At 33.3% G+C, this 16502-nt stretch overlaps 1 protein-coding gene across 1 annotated transcript in view; it reads left to right on the plus strand.

Moving 5' to 3' along the window:
- Window positions 1-1361: 1361 nt before the first annotated feature.
- The window catches only part of KCNQ4 (Potassium voltage-gated channel sub KQT member 4), an 82795-nt gene continuing 67654 nt past the window's right edge, over window positions 1362-16502 (plus strand). The window contains exon 1 of the mRNA XM_051209813.1: window positions 1362-2136. Coding sequence (XP_051075275.1) covers window positions 1601-2136 — 536 coding nt within the window. The 5' untranslated portion in view covers window positions 1362-1600. The remainder of the gene's footprint in view (window positions 2137-16502) is intronic.

A 16502-nucleotide genomic window follows, 5' to 3' on the forward strand; every position in this document is an offset into this window, starting at 1 on the left:
TGATGCAGATGTGAAAGTGCAGATCGGCAAAGCAAGAGCAACATATTTACAATTGAAGAACATCTGGAACTCAAAGCAACTGTCAACCAACACCAAGGTCAGGATTTTCAATACAAATGTCAAGACAGTTCTTCTGTATGGGGTTGAAACCAGGAGAATTACGAAAGTCATCATCCAGAAAATACGGGTGTTTATTAACAATTGTCTACGCAAAATCCGTTGACCAGACACTATTAGCAACAACCTACTGTGGGAAAGAACAAACCAGATCCCTAAGGAGGACGAAATCAGGAAGAGGCGCTGGAAGTGGATAGGACACTGTGGTGTTTGAATGAACTAATGATACCTTTGTACTGGTTGTTGAATGCTTGATTTCGAATTCTAAATACAATACATTCGTTTGTGCCTGTGTCTTCTTAATTCAATTGCGTTAATCCTGGAATTCCTAGTTCATACGAAAATTCGAATACTATAGACACACATTGAGGAAAGCACTGAACTGCGTCACAAGACAAGCCCTCACATGGAATCCTCAAGGCCAAAAGAGGAGAGGAAGATTAAAGAACACATTACGCCGGGAAATGGAGATACATATGAGAAGAATGAACAAAAATTGGATGAAATTAGAAAAGTAGGCCCAGGACAGAGTGGGTTGGAGAATGGTGGTCGGCGGCCTATGCTCCATCAGAAGTAACAGGCGTAAGTAAGTAAGTAAGTATTGTTATACGAACAGTAACAATTCGCATATTTCTTTGTACTATTATGATCACCATCATATCTGTATAAACGTGCTCAATGAGTCACTCTCTTTACCGATGTATATATGTGTTCGAATCCTATTAATAGCTTTCTCTTTGCCGTACCTAGCTGAGACATTAATCGATTTGTCTATAAATTTGCCTCTGTATTTGCTCATTAACATATTAGATTCTCTGCTCCAAATACTCTCGATATTCTTGTAAATTTGTTATCAGTGTTATTCGCTAATAAACTGCAGTTACCGATTCTTATTAACTTCTGAATTCAAACACTATTGGAATTTATATAATAACGATTAACAATGTGAATAACTAACCGATACTAAAATTCATAAATTTTAAGAAAACACTTTTAACTTTTGATTTGGTGTTTTTATATTTGAAATTTGATCATTCATTGAACATTCATATTAAGAATTAGTTATCATTAGAAACATTAAATTTATGAATGGGAATGATAAACGAAACTATTTAATTTTAACCAATCAAAACATTATTAAAACTATATTTTCATTGGTTATTTCAAATAACCAATCATTTATTCATAAATCATATTTTTATATTCTCCCTTTATATTATTTTCATATTAATTTTATTTACATAATTTTGATAAAACTATAATAAAAATGTTTTCTATTAGATAAAACTTGATATTCTGATGACAAAATAATAAAAAAAAACTTTAAAAAAAAGAAAACTAAGTTCACTGGATCATTTTTTTATTATTCACTTTATGTTCCCTTTCATAAAATTATGGATTACCTCAGTAAATATTTGGATTAGCTCATATAAAATCTAATGACTTTATTAATGACAAGATGAATTAAGAATCAAAAAACATTATGAGCACAAGATTCAGTTCACCAGTTTTTCTGGACACATGTAATCATTATAGTCATAAAGATCGAAAATATAAAAAGAATATCTTTGAAGTAAGAGTTAATGAACCAATTGATGTAGAAATGAAAAATCATCCAGTTTACAGTATTAATCTTGGTGGATGTAGTAGTACAGCCGATGAGAGCGTAACGAATGATTCATATAATAAACCATGGGAGTCTAGCAATATAAATACAGGGCATTATCCATATCATTGTGACACGGATCTGGAAGTATGCAGTCAATCAAACTATATTGATGTATATAATAATAATAATTGTGATTACAAAAAATTGCCACATAGTACATCAACAGGATTTAAACACTTTCTTGCTCCCCCACCTCAGGAATGTACACAAAGAAGAACATCACTTCATGGCAAAACAATAACAATACGTATAAGTCGTAATGAGACTAGATATCGAAAGTTGCAAGCTAAAATTTATAATTTTCTTGAAAGACCAAAAACATGGCCTTCTGTAATATATCATGTGTTCGTGTAAGTTGAAATTTCCATCTTGTCATATTTCTAGTTAATAAGATTAATAGCACACTGAAATATGTTTTATCATTCTTAATATACTATACATTTTCTATTAAGTTTAATCTAGCATGCATATATTCACATATGCCAATAAGAGGCTGACCAATTGCAGTCTTAAGTATCAATAGGAAGATTCAAGTAAACAGTACCAAGTGGATTTAAAATTCACTCCATTGCACAAGCAAGTGGCTATCATGACTCAGTAGCTAAGTGGATAACGCGATGGCGTTTGAAGTGAACGGTACTGTGTTCGAGTCCCAGAGTGAACATCAACTCTGAGATGCAGGTATATCCAGCTGATAAGTCCCGAATAAGACGAAACGCGGATCCTGGATTCCACTGCTCATGATGCTTGTGAGTTAAGGTAATATCGAGGCGATACGCACAGGATGCACAAATGCCAATAAGAGACTGATCAATTGCAGTCCTAAACATCAATGGGAAGATTCAAGTAAACAATACCAAGTGAATTTAATCCAGTTGTTTCTTTTCAAATTAGGAGCCAGTTTTTAAGTAAACAAGTGTAAAACACAATTTAATCATCTATATTAATGGAAACTAATTTGAAAACTAAGCAAGTATGATAAAATACCATTCTCTTGATAAATTATATAATATATATTGATTGGTTAGTTTTTGTTGAGAGAGAGAGTTGTCAAAAATAATTAGAAATCATGATTCATTTGGAGCTAGACCACCATGGAATATTTGGAAGCACTGGAAGGCCGTTTCGTCCTATTGTGCGAATCCTGTGGAGTTCAGCCGGGCCTGTTGTGAGTTAGTAAGTTACTGATGATAATGGTGGATGTGTCGCTTAATTTCGTGGATTGATCCAAGTTAAACACTAACACCGTTCGATGCCGGCTCAGTTGTCTAGTGGTTAGGCGTTCACACGCGATACCGATAGGTCCTGAGTTCCAACCTTGCGGGGCGGAATAGTGGATGCTCATTACTGAGTCTCACACCAAGACGAAACGGCCATTCAGCGCTTCCAGGTTTTCCATGGTTATCTAGCTTCAAATGACTCATGATCTCAACCAATGAAATTACCATAATATCCACAAAAACCCGTTCTGATACTAATTAGAAAACAGTTCATTAGAATTCCTTATAATAAAATGTAATTTTATATTAAGGTAATTTTTTATTATTATTGTGTAATAAATAAAGTTATATCCAGGAAACATGAAGCTACATTTCAGTATTGTTTACAATAACAGCTATATGTCTTATTACCTTCAATTACAAATATGTATATTTGAATTAAACTTATGTTTATTTTATATGTCATATGTTACTCAATTATTTATATGATTAGCCATGTTAACTATGCATGATAGAATATCCGTATGTGGAGAGTAATAAAATGTACAATTCGGTTAAAATGATAAAACTAAATTAAGAAACTTGTGATATACATTAATCCTACTCCACATTAGTTATGTAATCAGTATGCAATAACTTATAATAATACAATGTGTTAGGAATTCTGAAAAGAAGTTTCGTTAAAATTTATATGCTAATGTTAATTCTGAAATTTTTCATTATGAGTATTTAAACCCTTAGTATTCTAAGTACAACATCTAACATGTGGTATTTTTGGGCTAGTTCAGAAGTGTGATCTATTTTTAAAGTCTCATTTAAGATTATGATTCAGTATATACTCTATATGAATTGTATGTAGATTTATGATAATTCACAAAACAGAATATGGTATACATTCCAAATATATATATAATTATCAGAAATAGGGTTTTTGTCATTAGTGACTGGCTTCAAGAGGTATTTCTTGGAGTTCTAGTGAGAAGCAATGATCAGTGGAGTTCAACTAGGTTTGTTGTGAGATAGCAGCTCACAGAAGACAGTGGTAGACAGTGGCGCAATTTCGTGGATTGGTTGAAGTTAGACATTAACACTGTTGGTTGCAGGCCGGTTCAGTGGTCTGAAGGTCAAGCGTTCACGCACGAGATCGATAGGTTCTGGGTTCAAATCTGGAGAGACGGGATCGTGGGTGCACACAGTTGAGAAGTTCCATACTAGGACGAAACGATCTTCCAGTGCTTCCAAGCTTTCAGTGGTGGTCTAACTTTAATTGACTGATCAATTCAACTACTAAATATATAGTTGTTCATGAAGTACTTTCTGTACAACGATTAAATAAAATTCGCTGACGAAATAATCTTTCATTTATCGCTTAGAAATCTATTGATTAAATCTTCCATAGTGATAAATGATATGAATAAGTAATGGTAGGAACTTTTCTAATAAGCTAAAGCATTATGATTGATTAATTTCTGGCAGTGTCAGGTTTCTTTATTTTAATCACCAAATACTACTGCTAAGTTAATTTGTTTATTTTGAACTACATTTATAATATGCCAGAGTTTCAGACAAATGCCAGATCGAATAGAATATCACAGGTCATTAGGATGCTTATGAAACAATGTTTGCTTTCGTAATATCAATAGATAAATGACTGGTCTAAATTAGTATTACTATATTTTTACAGAATTTATGTAAGCTAGAAAGTAGTGATAGGGTAAAAACTCAGTAGAATTACAATTTACATAGGTACTTATTTAAATTATACCACTGTGGATTGGTTGAAGTTAGATATTAACACCGATGGATGCCAGCTTCAGTGCTCTAAATGTTAAGCGGTTGCGTGCGAGACCGAAGGTCCTGATTTTGTGTCTCACATGAGCGACTGTGGATGCGCACTGCTGAGAAGCCCCATACTAAGACGAAATGGCCGTCCAGTTCTTCCGGTTTTTTCATGGTGGTCTAGCTTTAATTGACTCATGAAATCAACCATTAAATTATACCACTGTTTTAGTAAATTTATACACTTCCAATTAGACAGATACTGTCCTTTTTCTATGAAATTGTATTACTAAATGTAATTGAAAATATTAACAATTCTAATTAGATTCGTAAATAGATTGAGTAGGTAAAGTGACCTATATTTTGTGTAAGTGTTATTCGGATGTTTGTCGACAAGTTCACTTTATAAAATATTGATCAACTTAACAAGAACCTTAATGACAATAAATCTCTTATTTTAAAATGAAAATATGGAACATCTTTATGAATTGATCAGTAGTGAATATTCAAAGCTGTATTGTTGTTAACAACAAAAACTGAATAATGTTCGTTATCCTTATGCTTTCTTTATTCATATTTGTACGAAATAATGTTATATTGATGCTACACGATGATGCTTTCATGTAAATAATCCATAAGTCGTGTTTTATCCATTATAAAATGTCTTATGGTTTTAAATGATATTAAGTGGACAATGAAAGATAAATAATATCAAAGACCTAAAACGATATCATTATTTTTGTACTATAACAGTGAAAAACGACTCACTTAGCAACTACATGTAATGATGAATATATGTCCTTAAATTTACCTTTCTTAAAAACCTAATGTTATGTATGATTTACGTGTGAACCCATTTTTGCTTTGTAATGACAAACAACTTAATTGAAACACTATCATGTAAAAGTAATTTGAAACATGTAAAGTTCATTCGGTAAGACTACAAGTGAAGATATTTTGCCTACTTATAACTAATTAATCATTCTAAACTGATAGTGATTGGTTCATTAAAGAGGAAGAATGTATATGTAAAATCTCAGTGAAAGAATTTAAAATCCAACGTTTTGCCTGGCAATCCGGTCCAATACACTCAGTTATGTATATAGATATAACTGTAGTATATTACTGATGAAGTTACCACGGCAGATTTTCTCAGGCATTTCATCAGTCAGTCAAACAATCAAATAATTAATGACCTTTAACACTTTTTTAAATATGCTACAACCCTCCTCACTACAAACTAAATTTTACCATCATCCATAAAAAGTTTCTTTTATTAATAAATACCTTAATTCAATCCTTTATAATTTAAAAGCAATTTGGAATAGGTTTTTTCACTTCCCTTTGGCGCCTGATAAGTCAGTTCTCACAGTCTGGAATATATTATTTTGAAGTAATAGTCTGTGTATTATAATCCATGTAATGACTTCATTAAATAAGATTAATTATATGTCAGTTATCTGACATTTGAACACATAAATGTTGGTACAAAGAGGCACCGAATATATATGCGCCATATAAGTCACTTGATTTATGTATGGGCTGTGATACTGCCTGGGTGCTCAGACCGAAGAAGGTAACATCGAAGACAATTTAACCATTTAAAATCACATAACATATATACATGACTAAATAAGTGGGCATAATCAATTAGGTTATCTCATTTGTATCATGCTATTTTAAAAAAAATCATATTCTACCATATGGTTAACAATAACCCTGATACTAGAACTAAATGGTCGTCCAGTGCTTCCAGGTTTTCCATGATGGTCTAGGTTTAATTAACTCAACTATTCAACTATTAAATTACTACAATCTCCACAAAACCCCTTTCTAAAAATAAAAAAGATAATAACTAAATACCAGTTTTGTATATGCATAAAACCCTCATTTCTTAGTCATAAATCAATACTATATAAACATTTGTATTCCCAGGAATGCTGTTGTTAGAATAAACAATAAGTACTAGTTACAATGTGAATTGTATTCTTGACATAATTTACACGGTAAATTTATCAATGCAAATCACTGGATACTAAATAAAATGAGCGTTGGGTAGAATGTTATTGATAAATATATTAATTATTACATCCCAATGAATAGAACAATTGTATTTCTGACGTTTCGTGACTTAATGTAAGCCATTTCTTCAGAGTAAATAGATAACCGACATTAAATTAACACAAGTTTAAATAATACAAACGAAACAATGTACTATATAAACGTGTGTTAATTTAATGTCGGTTATTTATTAACTCTGAAGAAATGGCTTACATTAAGTCACGAAACGTCAGAAATACAATTTTTCTACTCATTAGGACATAACAATATTATTGATCTCTGATAGTATTATTTATATTGTTCCCATATTCTGAATTGTATCAAAACACGAAATTTTGAAAGTGAGTTTCAAAAATATTCAGCGAAAGGAAGTTATTATACATCACCTATAAAATAAAACCAATTAATTGATAAAGTGCTTTTTCACTTACTTCCTTACTTACACCTGTTACTCCTCGTGAAAGAGCATAGGCCGCTCACCAGCATTCGCCATCCAACCCTATCCTGGGCAATCCTTTCCAGCTCCTTCCAGTTGTTATTCATCTTTCTCATTTCTGATTCTATTTCCCGACGTATTGTGTTCTTTGGCCTTCCTCTTCTCCGCTTCCCTTCAGGAGTCCGAGTTAGGGCTTGCCTCGTGATGCAGTTTGACGATTTGCGTAATGTATGCCCTATCCATTTCCATCGTCTTTCCCTAATTTCTTCACCAGCTGGAAGCTGGTTGCTGGTGGTATCCGGCCAATGGATATTGAGTATCTCGCGTAGACAACTATTTATAAATACTTGTACCCACTTGCTGATGGTTGTGGTAGTTTTCCACATATCAGCTCCGTACAGTGGAACTACCTTTATGTTCGTATTGAAGATTCTGACTTTGTTATTGGTTGAAAGTTGTATTGAGTTCCATATGTTCTCCAACTGTGGGAATGCGGCCCTTGCTTTGCCAATCCCTGCCTCTACGTCTGCATTTGATCCTCCTTGTTCATCGATGATGCTTCCCAGGTATGTGGAGGATTCAACATCTTCCAGAGTTTCTCCATCAAGAGTGATTGGATTGCTGTTCTCCGTTTTGGATTTGAGGACCTTGGTTTTCCCCTTGTATATGTTGAGACCTACTGATGTGGAAGCTGCTGCTACACTGGCTGTCTTTATCTGCATTTGTTTGCGTGTATGCGATGGGAGTGCTAGTTCATCTGCGAAGTCCAAATCGTCTAATTGATTCTGAGCTGTCCATTGTATGCCGTGTTTTCCTTCAGATGTCGAGGTCTTCATAATCCAGTCGACCACCAGAAGAAAGAGGAAGGGAGAGAGTGGAAAGCCTTGTCTGACTCCTGTCCTTACTTGGAATGCTGTCCTCCATGCACGACTTTGCACTGTAGTCCATCGTACGAGTTCCGGATAATGTTGACAATCTTCTCAGGAACTCTATAGTCTCGAAGAAGTTTCCACAATATTCCCCTATCTACATTGTCGAATGCCTTTGCATAGTCAATGAAGTTGATGTATAGTGACGAGTTCTTCTCAACTGATTGTTCGACGATGATTCGTAGTGTCGCAGTATGGTCTGTGCTTAATTCAGTAGAATTTATTTTAACATATATTTATAAATCATGACAGTTTTTATCTAATATTTCACAGTAAATAAATACGAAATTTTTAATAGTTGAATTCATGAATCAATTAAAACCAGACCACCATAGAAAACATGGAAGCACTGGATGACCGTTTCGTCCTAGTATAGGACACCTCAGTAGGGCGCATCCTCGATCTCGCACGCGGGATTCGAAAGGAGAACCTTCAATCTCATGGGTTGTTTTAATTATCATTGAAGTAATTTTTACAACTACACTATATATTATTTATTATATCAAATTTATTTAGTGACATGACATTTTATCATGTTCATTGTTGTAACGTGTGGGACTGCAGGTTTTGATAAGCAGCGTTATATCGATCGATTACAGTGGACACGTAAACACGTAGTGGACGACCTAGAGTCCTGATTGGTCCCGCTTCCCTGTCTAGCCCAGCCAGTTGAGTCTAGAACGCAAGTCACAGCCTCTGAGTTATGAATCGTTGTATTTCAGACATACTCTATTTATATACTAACCAAACAAACCACATCGTACCATAAAATAGAAAACAACATTTACACAATATTTAACAAGTGAAACAAACATCGACCAATGGGAAATGTACATTTAAGGTCCAAGGCCACCATAGACTTAACACGATAATTATTGGTATATTTTTCCTCAGCATCCATAACATTCATGTTAATAGTTAAATCTATTTTATAATTTTTGTTTCGTCATTCTTAACATTTATGTAATTCTAGCTAATATTGACACGGTAATTAAATAACCGGTACTTTAATTTTCCGATATATTTAATATTTATTATTTATTTAAAAGACTGTAAATTCTTAGAATAATCTAAGAATTTTCAATTATTTGATCGATTAACTGTAGTTTTGTCAATGAACTATCAACTATGTATTGGTTGTTGTTTTGATCAGTCAAATAGAGCGATAATTTCATAATGAGTTATGTGACATTTACTGGTGCAGATTCTTTAAGCAACCTTATATGTGTCTGCGAAACACTCAACCTTCCTGTAATTGAAATTAATAAAAAGAGGATTAAACTGCAGATATATTAAAACTAGGTTATGTAGAAAATTTGTGAATTCATCTAGCCTTCGTGTTTGTAAAAGTGGTTAATGACTCTTAGTAAAGTCAAGTAGTTCTGACAGATTAACGTTTTCTAAAATGAAACTTTTGTCCTAGTTTAACGTCAGGCAATAATCTGTATTAAATAACCATTAAAATCTTAAAAGCACTGGATAACAGTTTTATTCTATAATAGGATTACTCAACAGTATACATTTAAAATCTTTACAAGAATGAGACTCTGGATCTTCAGTTTAGCTGTGAGTGGCTAATCTCCAGACCACTGAGGTGGGATTCCATGGTTTACATGTTCAATTTTAGTCAATTCACAATATAGCACAACAGCCTTGAAATGACATTGATGGGCAACTGTTTCAAGCTCGACATGGTTGAAATTTACTAGTTACGGCTTCTCACTAACACTTCCGGAGTTGCATATCATAGTTTATCACTAGTGGGACATGAGCACATGTCCCAGTTTTCAAAGATTGTTTAACTAAGATCATTTTGTGATGCTAAACTATAGTAATCTCCACGAAACTGCCATAGTAATTCTACATTTTGTCACACTGAAAATTGATTGCTTCTTGATTGATATTTAATTTTCTGCTCATGGTTTGTAAAATATCCAACTATATATTTTAGATTCTCATCACATGAATGCATTAGCATGTAATCTTTTTTTAAGAAACCATCTATTTCACAATGTTGACTTATCACATAAGTAATACATTTTACGATAATAGTCTTATTCAGTTATAAATTAATTACAATTATGTCCCTATTTTAAGGTTATGCTTTCATCGCATATGCTTGAGAAGTGATCAAGAAACTCAACTTCTTTGACTATCTGTCATAAGAGATTTTTACCAGACAGACTGTAATTAAAATTTCTTAGTGATGGAAATTAATTGGTTAGGTATATTTATCATCCTAAGGGAACTGATATTCCCACGTTATTCCAAGCCAACATTGTTATCTAAATAGTCTGCAGTTATTTTGATCGCTTACAATGAAGACACTAATCGATAAATTGTAATCTTCAGACTGATGAAAAGTTTTTTTTCACTTCCTGTATTGAAAAATTCAATAAAGATAATTAACTGTACATCATGCAAATAAATAGTATGCTTTCGGAAATTAACACATAAAGATCATGTTTTACTTTCACAAAGATCAATTTGTTATCTGGTCAAGCTAAATTCATTTACTATCATTTTAGGCCACAATCATACATGTATATATATGGACATGTATGATTGTGGCCTAAAATGATAGTAAATGAATTTAGCTTGACACTAAGTTACACACAAACTACAATAGTAAACATTCGATTTATTTATAAAAGTAAGTATATAGATTTTGATTGGAATAAACCTAATCTACTTCAAAACATTTATTGTTCTTGCTTTGCAAGGTATTTTATTTACATTATCATTTGGGAACTACATTCGCTTATTTATAGCATCTAGATGGGAACGTTTTCCTTTTCATGATATTAACGTTAATAATTCAATGACGGGATTATATTCGAGAGTTTATAATACTATTTGATTGGTGCTGATACTACACAGTTTAGAAAACCGGTACTGTGGTTTACTGATCAATCCATTTACATTTCAATCAGTAATAGTTTGTTATCATTAGCTCTTACATGAACATTATTATTAACTGCGAAAAACACTACATAGGACAGAGTGGACATCCTCTTCAATTTCAGCTGCATGAGCATCAATTAGCATTCAAACTCCATGGTATATCCGCGCTTATATTAATGCCTGTGGACAACTGGAGACACATATTTGACTGGAGAAATGTCGAGATCTTGGATGGAGGCAATTCTAAAAACACCAGAGAATTTTTAGAAGCTTGGCACTCAGGTCAATCAGCAATCAAGAAACACATTGAAATCAATCCATTTTATCAACCAACCAAAAAAACTAGAGTTCAAATCAAAGAGAGATACAATTAAAATAAAGAAGTAAACAATGACAAGTTAAAGCTTAACAACAACCAATCAAGATCGAGGTCTACAGGACAAGTTGTGAACCATATGTGGAGAAATTTGAACACTCCACTTCTACTTGAAATTCGTTTTGATGATGTCGTTCGGAATAGCGATTAAAGCTTCACGACCAAACCATCCGGCTAAGAGAATAGTACTCCACCTAAATCATTCACCTGAGCTACAAATCTTCTCTATCATTTCAACATAATTATTGTTATTATTATTATTATCATGATTATAAATGGCTTTATTTAATATTATACGTTCGATACAATGTAGAGTTCTTGGCACAAATTATTTCAATAAGCTTCTTTGATATATGATCAATAAACGGGTACATACAAATATGCCTGATAAATTGGTTCAATCAATCGCATGAAGCTATTGATTAAGTATGGGAAGTATACCTAACAATTCAAAATGCTGATGCACGACTTATTTGTCATATTTGTATGTTTACTTTTAAAACAAACATAAGGAACAACTATTATGTGCGTGTAGGAGAAACTGATAATAACTTATTAATTTGCATATTACATAAATTTTATATGTATGATAATGTACATATGACTCATTTTATAGATGGAAAATATCTATTTGAAACAAATATTTAAAAATTATTAGAGCCTGAAGTTCTGTTGTATTTCTGTTTACTTAAATTCCATTACGGACTACACTGCAATATCATGCATGAAGAACAGCTGACAGATGCATTTCGAGTGACGACCGGAGTCAGATAGGGCTGTCTACTCCCCCCATTCTCTTTCTTCTGGTGGTCGACTAGATTATGAAGAAATCGACATCTGAGAGGAAGCATGGAGTACAATGGACAGCTCGGAATCAAGTAGAAGATTTGGACTTCGCAGATGACCTGCCCCATCTATCCCATGCACATCAACAAATGCAGATGGAGGCAACTAGTGGAGCAGCAGCCTCTGCATCAGTAGGCCTCAGTAGACACAATGGAAAAAGCTAATTCCTCAAATACAACATGGGAAACACCAACGTAATCACACTTGGTGGAAAATCTCTAGAACAAATGAAAACTTTCACGTATCTGGTCAATATCAACGATGAACAAGGAGGATCTGATACAGACGTAAAGGCGAGGTTTGCAAAGTAGGGACAACATTCCTACAATTGAAGAACATATGGAACTCAAAAAAACTGTCAACCAATGTCAAAGTGAGAATCTTCAGTACGAATGTCAAGACAGTTCGACTGTATGGAACTGAAACTTGCACAACGACCACAACCGTCATCAAAATGTTGCAAGCATTTCTAAACAATTGTCTACACAAGATACCCAATGTTGATTGGAAGGTTACCATAACCAAAAGCCTACTGTCTCAAACAAGCCAGCTTCCAGCTGAAGAGGAAATTAGAAAAAGACGCTAGATGTGGATGGGAAATAAATTTCGGAAATCATCTGACGACATCACGAATCAAGCGCTAACATAGAATTTTGAAGGGAAACGGAAAAGTGGAAGGCCAAAGAACACACCACGTCAGGAATTGGTGGCATACAGGATCAATAGTAACTGTAAGGGATTGCTCAGGATAGGGTTGGATAGAGAGTGCCGGTGGGCGGCCTATGCTCATCGACGGGGGGTAACAGGCGTAAACAAGTAAGTTACTTACATTGATATAACTATCGTTGAGAAGAAAGTGATGCGTCACTGTTTGTACAATCAGTGTTAACATGAAGTGCAAAATAGAGAAATTTGATCTGTCTATGAAAGGCTCAAAATTACTTTACTATTTTAACTTAAAATGATAAATAAACTTTATGATGAATACTGAACCGTTAAGTGTAGATATACTTCTACTTCAGGTTAAAATCTCCGAGTATAAAATAGGATAAATGAAGTGCTTTAACAATCGGTATCTCAACTGTCGATTGACCAAAGTTATTAAAAACAACGAATCTTAAACAACGTCACAGAATTAAACTGATTTAACACTTGCATGAAAGTACAAATTACTTATCAAGAAAATATACTTATTATGTATTTCAGGCTGACATTTTTCCTACATACTACTCTGTTGTTTATCATTTCATAATACATTTTCTAATGTGCAGATCACTAAATATGCAATATAATGTTAAATGTATAATTGATCGGAAAAATGGAAGAATAATTTTACTATACAGGAACCAGAAGGATATATTTTTAGTAAATGTATACAAACTGTTTCACTGATGCTTTTTTCGATAAACTTGACAACAGTCGTTTTAGATTTGCTCAAAATATTTTTTCCCCAGTAACAATATTAAAAATTCTTAAATATATTTTTAAGTAGGCAAATCTTATTGACGGATGCCAAATAACATGAGATTTAGATATAAGGTTTCCAGTCGACTTTCTCCAACTATATAAAACGAGAATTCAGGTTGAGAAAACCATTTTAGTATTCCATATAAAATTACACAGTGCCTTCATAAAATATGAAAACCATAAATTGAATATACGATTTGCATATCTTACTTCAGTTTTCCTGTACACACCTCTTCAGTCTTCCACATCAGTTGTTATTCCAATTCCTCTCTGTTTCCCTTTTTCTCTCTTTATTTCAATCTTCTACTGGCAGGAATCCCACTTCCCACTGCAGCTACATACTACTCATCTCTGTTAGCATAAGCAGCACACACCACACAACCACACACATTTAGTGCACACAATGTTGAACCATTTAGATTAGTGACCATATTACAATTCGATTCAAAGAATTTGACATGTATGGCACTGATCATTCCTCACTGATTATTCATTTATTTGATATATTATCGAGTAGTCTGTTTCCGAAATCCAGTTAGATGTTATCATAAACATTTGAGGGGAGAGTGTTTGGTTCACCATGCATATGTTTACATTGAAGGGATGAACTTGTAAATGTAACCAAAAGAACAAATTGGCTCAAATATACAACAAAGCAAATCTTCAGAATAACGACTAACCATAAGCCCCACTGGTCACAGCTTCTCACTAATCCATGTCAGGTAGAGACACATATCCACCTCAGTAAAATCGATGATCGCGCGATTTCGTAGATTGACTGAGGTTAGACATTAACACCACTGGATGCCAGTTCAGCCGTCTAGAGGTTAAGCATTCGCGCGTTAGACCGAGGGTCCTGGGTGCGAATCTCGCGAGCGGGACCGTGGATGCTCACTACTGAGGAGTTCGACGCTAGGACGAAACGTCTATCCAGTGCTTCCAGGTTTTCAGTGGTGGTCAAACATCAATCGGTTCATGGTCTCAATCAAAAACTCAATAATCTCTACAACTCTACACTAATCTTTTCAAAAATTATCTCATTTTCGTTTTTCTGAAACCACTTTTATCTGAATGAATCTCGAAAACTGTCCAATTAAATAAGATATAAAAGTCAACACAGGACTTCCTGTCATTTTACCTATTTAACGAATATATAAACCATATGGAAGATAATATCAGTCAATTCTTATGATAATGAATTTACTATACCTACGCGAAGCATAAACAAAACTATCAGTAATTTTAGATGAGAAATTCTGTTATTTGACTTTACTTGAGAAAATAAAAACTACTTAATTCTGGTAATTATTTGTCGATAAATAAAATTTTGCATTAAGTTTCTGTTATACAGTGTAGTTACATGATCTTCCGTAAGGAGATACAGTCCTCTTGATTGAGATCTATTTAGCGAATAAAACTGTTAGCAATAGGTATCATGTATAATTCTTCAAATCAATGACATTTCAATGCACATACATTTTCTCCATAACTTTCGAAATCACACTAACTTAATTTATCTTATGATCATTGATTGATTAATTCGTTGTTGCTTCACAGTTCATTGATTATACTCATTCATGTTGAATTATGTTGATTTTTATTAAAAAATAAAAAGAATTCGGCGAAGTAAATTTTCTTTTCTACGAAATCATTTATTTAAGCTGCGTATGCGTATTTGTAGTTGTATGGAAAATATATGTTTATAGAAGGATAGGAAAGATTACATCATAAGTTGATTCGAGATTTGTTATCAAATGAGGTTACTTCAACTTTAACAGGCTCTCATTAGGAATGGTTATCCATCTAGATTCGTCGATAGTAACTTAAGACCTAAACATCATCCGGAAGAAGCACCAACAGTGCGAAAGAAAACTCTTTAAAATCGCTAAATAAAACCTTTTACTCAGCTAAGCTGCGAATTATTTTCTCAAACAGGCCTATCATACATGGATGTGTTAAGGATAAACTTCCACTTTGAGCCAAATCAATGTGCATCTATAAATTTACTTGCTTATATCAAGAAGGTTAAGTTGGCTGCACAAAGTAATCACTTTTCAAACGTATCTCAGAACACTACTTGGTATGGCTTTTAAAAGGAAAATGCAAAACAATTACTAGTTCAATACAGGAGCATTTAATCAACTATAGACTCATCGTTACAAAGGAGTCTTCTTTTAAAATAATCTACACAGTCAAAGGAATCGGATCGAATGGAGGTCGAATCAAAATTTTATGCACTACTGAGGCACTGGCAATTCACCAACTCAAACCTGAATTTCGCATGCAAAAACAGTACGTTCAACCTCTCATCTTTCCTTGACCCTAATTCCCTTTTGTATTATGTTTCGATTTTTTCATTTTGTTGTTGTTGTTGTTATTATTATTGATTTTTAAATTAGTGTCCCGTAATTTTAAACCGTAACCAGCGTAATACATTTCGAACAATCTGATCACACGTTATATATTTGTTAGGAACATTTATATATAAATCTTGGGTTATTATTCCCTTGTTTATATATAAAAATAAAAAGTCAACTAGACTAGAAATAGAAGGTAAGAAGATAAGACAAGGATAATAAAGAGAATAATGTGAAAACAATTTGTCGTTTTTTTTCTCCCATATTTATCAACTGGACAATTATCTTTCATAATTCATTCAGACCCGTAAATTATTTCCATCTTTATATTCTTCTCTTAC

Source organism: Schistosoma haematobium, chromosome 1 (assembly GCF_000699445.3).
Source record: "Schistosoma haematobium chromosome 1, whole genome shotgun sequence".
Classification (NCBI taxonomy): Eukaryota; Metazoa; Platyhelminthes; class Trematoda; order Strigeidida; family Schistosomatidae; genus Schistosoma; species Schistosoma haematobium.